This window comes from Triticum urartu, chromosome 5 (genome assembly GCF_003073215.2).
Source record: "Triticum urartu cultivar G1812 chromosome 5, Tu2.1, whole genome shotgun sequence".
NCBI classification, from domain to species: Eukaryota; Viridiplantae; Streptophyta; class Magnoliopsida; order Poales; family Poaceae; genus Triticum; species Triticum urartu.
The window spans coordinates 45633750-45640680 of NC_053026.1; the positions used below are offsets into that span (position 1 = coordinate 45633750).

Genomic DNA, 6931 nt, shown 5'->3' on the forward strand with positions numbered 1-6931 from the left:
ATGTTTTATATGTAACCAGTAACCAAACAACCACATTCTTCATCTGCACAAAACAAGCTTCACAACCAAATACCATTGCATGCGTATCTACTCAACCAGACTTACGACATATCTAGTTTTATCTGTCCAACCAGATTGAAGGCGGATGAGATGAAGACAAACACACTATGTGCACAACATGATTTTCTTTTTGCCTGATTTCACTCGGCCGCTAACGTACATAAAGTGTCCATAATCCGCGCAGACTACCAAACACATCATAAGTGGCACACCAGACGCCATCGAGATCAATCTCTTGCACAGACCTTTGAACTGGACGCGTAGTGCAGCCGAGCAGCGTCGTTGGAAGGAACACAGACGTTTTTGCATCACAGCGACACTGACGAGAAATGGTCAACAACGACGTTCGCGTCCGCCATCAGCGTAAGTGAGAGATTTTTTTTCCTGCAGAGGAGAATAGCCCCCGAATTTTCAGTAGGCCCAACCATCCCAATTTCCCCATCGGGCCCAACCAACCGCACAGGCCACGCCCTCGCTCCTCCACCTCTCCAGCGACGGACTCCACGGATCCACGGCGGTGGGGGCCCGATGGCCGCGGCGGCGAATCCTAGGGTCACGGGCGCGGCTCCCGCGCCCCTGCTGCTCCCTCCACGCCTCCTCCGTTGCGCGGCCGGAGGGAACCGGGGCCGGCGTGGGACGTTGCTCGCCGCCGCCCTCCGAGGCGTGCCGTCGGGAACTGGGCCACCGACAGGGCCACAGCGCGGAGCAGCGCTGTTGGCGGGAGTGCCCTGGGCGACCGCGGCACGGAGACGGCGCCGTCCGGCCACCAGTTTGGCCGGCGAAGGAGCTCTGCCCGCGCCGGCGCTCGCCCTGACGCCTTCCGCGCGGCGGCCTCTTCTTCCACTCCGCCATAGGTAAGCCACTCTGATTCCTCTTCCTCCGCTTTCTCTAAGGTTCTGGGCTGCGGTGATGGTTTGTGATAGAAACGTTGTAATAATCACGACAAGGGTGGGAGTCAGGCTGTAGAACTTTTCCTGTGTTTCCACTATGACAGTGAGATTAGACTTATATCCTGTGGAGCTTGTAGTAGTATGTTTCTGCTGCTATGCATACTGAGGAAGCCTAGCAAATAGTCATATTCTTGCTGTTTCTTGTTTTTTCTTGGGGGGCGCAGATTCTTGTGTTGTACCAATGCGGCAGCCTCGAGCGGCGGCGAGCCCTCGCCTTCGACTAATGGCGGCAATAACCTGTTGGCCCCACTCGTCGAGCTGTGGCAACGGACGGTGCAACCGCTAGGGGATTATGGATTCGGGAAGCGCAGCGTGTGGGAAGGCGGTGTGGGACTCTTCATGGTCTCCGGGGCGGTCCTGCTGGCGCTCGCGCTTGCGTGGCTCCGGGGTTTCCAGCTGCGGTCGCGGTTCCGCAAGTATAATGCCGTGTTCGAGTTCAGCCAGGCGTGCGGGATTTGCGTGGGCACGCCCCTCAGGATACGCGGGGTCACCGTTGGGAACGTCGTCCGTGTCGACTCTTCGCTCAAGAGTATTGATGCATATGTTGAGGTGCGCATCAACACTTCTTGCTCTCTCCTCTTTTTTCATCAATAATTCATGTCAATAGTTCCCTTTTTACTGGTATCCATAGATTTCTCACTGTACTGTGTAGAATGTAGTATGTGGAAACTGAACACAAAATAAAGTTGTTAGTCCCGAACTCTGACAAAATTCACTCTGGAAGGTGTTGCTTTGCCTTCTCTTCCTGAGTGCTTGCAATTCGTGTAAGCATTTTTCAATACTGAACCATAATTTAGTTTGCCCAATAAATCATTTTGTCACATTTCTCCTGTTCCATTATGATAGTGAGTGGGTGTGGCATGCTAGTAAGTTGTTATCAATAGTTCCCTTGTTTTTTCCTGTGCTGCAGTTTCTTTGCTGTACGATAGAAGACTTCCCTTTTTTGGACTCAATCTCTGATAGATGAATTCTTCTATATGGCAGGTTGAAGATGATAAAATTATTGTGCCCCGTAATTCATTGGTTGAGGTGAATCAATCTGGTCTCTTAATGGAGACAATGATTGACATTACACCAAAAGATCCACTCCCTACACCTTCAGTTGGTCCACTTGACGCAGACTGTTCCAAAGAAGGCTTAATCCTTTGTGACAAAGAGAGAATGAAAGGACATCAAGGAGTAAGCTTAGATGCACTGGTTGGTATATTTACCCGTTTAGGAAGAGACATGGAGGAAATTGGTGTTCAAAAAAGCTTCAAGTTGGCAGAAAAGGTTGCATCTATAATGGAAGAAGCACAACCTCTCCTTTCACGGGTACAATTTTCTGACTAATTCTTGTGTGACATTTTGCATCCTTTGATACGTTTGCCACATTTAGCTAATGAATTATCTGTGAAACCACTCCGTTTTACTCGATACTTCTGAATAGGATTTCATTTTACAAAATTAAAATGACCCCTACCTGATGAAGTTCTGCGAAGCAGGTCTGCATTCTTGCAGTAGTGTTTCCCAAACCTCAGTTCTTTTTATTTGTGAAGAAAGACTCGTTTGCCAAATGCATGTGGTACTATATAGGGGGCTGGTTCTGCATTACCTCATAGCATTTCTTGTCAAGTGATGGCATATATTATGTCCTAATTTTGTGACTATTGATACTCATCTCTGAGCGTCAACATGTTTTCCATATATGTCCTGCATATGATGGGTATTGGGCAGCATACCAAGTAACATAGTCTGTTTTAATACTGCTAAAAAAAACTTGGTCATCTTTACAATACTAGAGCTCAAAACTAACTCTGTCAAAACTGATACAAGTTTCGCATACTTCCGTGGGACTTGGGTTGAACTGCTGAAAATTCCAAGATTAGGTCCATCATGTTGCTATTGCATACCTACCCCGGCCACTGGCTAGTATGCTTGGCTAACTGTTTCAGGGCCATCATCAAGGGGAAAGACCTCCACTCAGTTGGCATATGTTGTTAGGTTTTTATTTTCTGTTTGCAAAAACAGGGTGGCTGATGCCTTCTCCACATATATGCAGTTTCCTGGATCTCAACTTATTTGCAGACAATAGAGGAACATAGTGGTCACTAGTTGTGCCATTAAATGTCATATGCATCAACTTAAATGTTAGTGATGGAACAGATTGAAGCATTAGCTGAAGAAGTTCAACCTTTGCTCTCGGAGGTGCGTGAGAGTGATCTGGTGAAGGATGTGGAAACCATAGCTAAAGGTCTGGCTGAGGCATCCGGCGATTTAAGGTACTTGATTAATCCTACCAACTGCTGTTTCTGCTCTATTATAGCATCGGAAGTGCAAATTTTATGGCACTCTTTATCTTACTTGTCCTTATGCCACCTTGCAGAAGGTTGAAGTCTTCCATGCTTACCCCTGAGAACAGTGATCTAATCAAGCAGTCTATTTTCACCCTTATATTTACTTTGAAGAACATTGAGGTCTGTTATCTGTATCTTTAGTTATTTCTGGAACTGGAGGCAAGCAAGGTTTTTACATGTGTCCTTGGTTACTTTCAGAGCATCAGCTCAGACATCTCTGGTTTCACTGGCGATGAGGCGACACGACAGAACATCAAGCTGCTGATTAAGTCACTTAGCAGACTATTGTGATCCCTCAGTTGAACAAAACACAGTTATGTGTTGAGATGGAGAATTATGAGTAGAGTAGGCCATCCAGATGAGATTGAAGCATCTTTAAGAGAAGCTAATAATTGTTGAGGTCTGTCAGTTTTTTTTCCTGATATCTTTTCTGCATTCTTGACACGAAAAGCAGTATTATTTGTTGTTGTCGAGGAGTTATAGTAGGCCGGTTTTTTGTGTGTGCAGCACGGTTGTGGTTGAACAGGTGTGTACAAGGAATTTGCTAGTACTATTGTGCTTATGTTAGCAATCTATAAATTGTCGATATTTTGTCCCATGAACAGTGGCTCCTGAACATCTAATGAACTACTACTTTTATCAGTCTTCGTTAAATTCAGATTATACTTCTAGAAATAGACTGTTTTTTGTCCTATGAAATGGTAGACTATATTTTACTTGGTTAGAGCAACTTGTGATTTTTCTTTCCCAGCATAAAACTAGATAATCAACATTTTGAATTTTTTTTCAGAGCACATTATGTCAACTATAGCCTGCTGCATATAACATGTTAAAAACAACCCTATCCTTTAATATACTTTTTTTTATATAGGCCACAACCCTGTCCCACAATGACATTCTTTGAGATTTGTAATTTGATGAGTTGCTTCTTTGGATCGTAGGCCTATGCCTCCTTGCATAAAGGGTCACTGCAGCTGCCTCCAGGAATTTTGATCGCCTTCCTTGTCAGCGAGTTGGACCACAATGTGCTATCCATATATAGTAATAATGCAAATAGTAAGCCTTAGTGAGTGAGCGGACTAGGTTTTCTCTGGTACTAGACGTTGTGCAACATGAGTGGAAACATATTTAAATCAAAGCTCGATTGACTAAGAATTAGCAAGAACAAAGCAACCACCTGAGGGAGGTGACTTGGTTTGGCATGAACAAAGCAACCACAGTTCTGATTCATTGCTGTTTCTTCTTGGACTTACAAATAGGATGAATTCATGATCATTGAATGCTTAAATAAATCAAGAAAATGATTGTCTTGATGATATTGATTGCCCCCCTTGGCTGTTGCATAGATTTCTAGCTATGGTGCATATTACCCCAAAAGAGGCAAGGCACCGATGAGAAAACCACCCACACCCGAGAGTTGAGAGAGAGCCAAGATTTGGAGGCGACAGAATTGCAAGACGAGTCAGGATCGTTCAACTTGTGCTTTGCTTGTTTGGCTACTTTGTTGGCAATTTGTTTTCGTATTTGATCTCATGAACTAGTGTTGAATCTTCTCCAACCGTGGAGAAGACTTTGCAATGCAATGGATTCCTTCTGTAGCAAGAGTGATATGGTAAAGATGTCCGTTCTTGTTTGACTCGATTAGACCGACCATGATTTATGCATGATTTTTTCCTTGTTTAATTTCCTGGTTCATACAGCAAAAACAAGCTCATTTTGTTTCAGGAATCAATGTTTCTCCAATAATTCATTCATGATTTTTATGTGAGCTGCAAAGACCAGCGGGCTTTTGTCCCCAACGCCAAGCTGGTGTTGTTCACCTAAGGAGAAGGACAAAGTGCTTTATTTGTTTTTTCACGAGGATGAGTACTAAAAAAAAGATAATACTATGATTTTGCTTTATAACTGTATGAGTTAGATCATTCGTCCAGATTTTGTGTATGGTTATCCTGGTCCATTGATATGGATAATGGATAATGTGAGCGGTACCGAACAAATCTCTCCTTCCTATACTTCAAAAATAATAATAGTGCCCACTTCTGGTCATTATAATGGCTCGCGTATCTGTTAACAAGTATATAGTGCTCATACTTCTGGCATATAGTCATGAATGTGCAACAACTTATTTGGAATAGAAGTATCTGTTCCAAGAAAATTAAGCTGTGGTGCTGAATGTTTTATGCATTCCTAGGTACTGCAGCCTCTTAGATTATAAGATTATTCAAATCATATCTACTGTAAATGTTCTCCTTTTTAGTGCCTTGCTCAGCTGAAGTTTACCTCATTTACTTTCAATAGAGATTTCCAAGCTGGAGAATCAGTAAATTTAGATTTAACAGTAGGAACAGTGCACCCCCCCCCCCCCCCCCCCCCCAAAAAAAATACTTGACTTTAACAATGTATTGCCAATGTAGTTTTTTTATATATAAAGCGGGGTGAAAGCCTGTTTCAAGACAATGTATTGCCAAAGCCCAGGAAGATTCTCAAGTTTGTTGCTCCTTAACTATCGTAGTCCGGACCAGTTAAGTTCCATACAATTGTGGGGACTTTTCACCGAGGGGAAAAGTCACCACACAATGCATCTATAGAAAAGTCAGTTTGCTGGCCATTCCCTATTACCATTTTCCTTCCCTTCTACTAGTAGTCTAGATCTTTGACTTTGAGCAAATCATGCCACATGGCACAATCAATCATTTCGTTTTATGCCTCGTCCGCTTAATCCCACCGGTGATTTCATACCTGGCTCTGACCACGCTTTGCCAGGGACCGTCTCCACGTTCCAACTTCCATTTTCAAATAATTCCAAGTTATTCACTCACCCAAAGACGAACACTTGTTGGATGAGTACACACGTGCCTTCTCATCCTTGTGAAGGAGAAGAAGAATCAACGGGAAGCAAATCCAGTGGGATCGACCGGCCTCCTACAGGCCTACTGTACTACTTTCTGTCGGTGAGGGCGCAGCGCGGAGCAGGAATCTTATCTTTTCGTGGTCATTGCTCTGACTGTCGCGCCGGCTCTTTGCAGCTGCATGGGGGAAGGCGCTGCGGGCGCCTGCCAAAGGTCCGCGGCGTGGACCAGAAGGCAAGCAAGCAAGCGTCCATTCCGTTCCGTTTCCAACGCCCGGCTAGTACCACGTACTACGTGCTCCCTGCCGCTGCAGTCCCAAAGCAAAAGCAAAGCGGCCGGGCTCCGGTCATGTGCAAGCAGATGCCAAAGCCTTTTCCACTCGCATACCCAAAGCATACAGTACATCAGTAGAAAGTGTAAATCAGGCCGGATTTGATCCATCGGTAGGCATCAAATGATACGCTCCTCTCTCTTGCAGAAGAATAATGATGAGATGTTGTTATCCATGTGCCGGATTTGACCACACAAACAACGTGAACGAATGAATGCTGTAATAAGAGTGCTAGTAAGATAATGCCATGGATCTGTTATCTGTACCGTAGATCACAGACGACGTGAACGAAACGCTGTGTGCAGACTGTTAATGCCATGGATCTGCACTGTAGTAGTACGCTGGACGCTACCGGGTCCACTCTGTGGAAATCAACAGGACTACAGGAGGATCTCACTGCACTGC

General features: G+C 44.7%; 1 protein-coding gene across 3 annotated transcripts; it reads left to right on the forward strand.

Annotated features, from left to right (window-relative positions):
* Positions 1-465: 465 nt before the first annotated feature.
* LOC125507785 (protein TRIGALACTOSYLDIACYLGLYCEROL 2, chloroplastic-like) lies at positions 466-4664 on the forward strand. 3 transcript variants are annotated; one of them, XR_007282989.1, is made up of 7 exons: positions 472-914; positions 1175-1559; positions 1995-2324; positions 3156-3271; positions 3376-3466; positions 3545-3746; positions 4288-4664. XR_007282989.1 is itself a non-coding variant. In XM_048672282.1 (6 exons), exons 1-6 carry the CDS (start codon positions 589-591, stop codon positions 3635-3637), a joined length of 1341 nt encoding a protein of 446 aa, XP_048528239.1. In that variant the 5' UTR covers positions 472-588; the 3' UTR covers positions 3638-3944. The 3 variants fall into 3 exon arrangements, 1 of the variants encoding a protein (XP_048528239.1); XM_048672282.1 differs by lacking the exon at positions 4288-4664 and having other exon boundaries at positions 3545-3944; XR_007282990.1 differs by lacking the exons at positions 3545-3746; positions 4288-4664 and having other exon boundaries at positions 466-914; positions 3052-3271; positions 3376-3418.
* The last annotated feature ends 2267 nt before the right edge of the window (positions 4665-6931 follow it).

What these genes read in the sequence shown, in the direction of transcription:
- LOC125507785 (XM_048672282.1), top strand. Translation starts at nt 589, where the DNA reads ATGGCCGCGGCGGCGAATCCTAGGGTCACGGGCGCGGCTCCCGCGCCC. An exon ending in CTTCTTCCACTCCGCCATAG is followed by an intron (nt 915 to 1,174) that starts GTAAGCCACTCT and finishes TGGGGGGCGCAG; the next exon opens with ATTCTTGTGTTGTACCAATG. An exon ending in GTATTGATGCATATGTTGAG is followed by an intron (nt 1,560 to 1,994) that starts GTGCGCATCAAC and finishes TCTATATGGCAG; the next exon opens with GTTGAAGATGATAAAATTAT.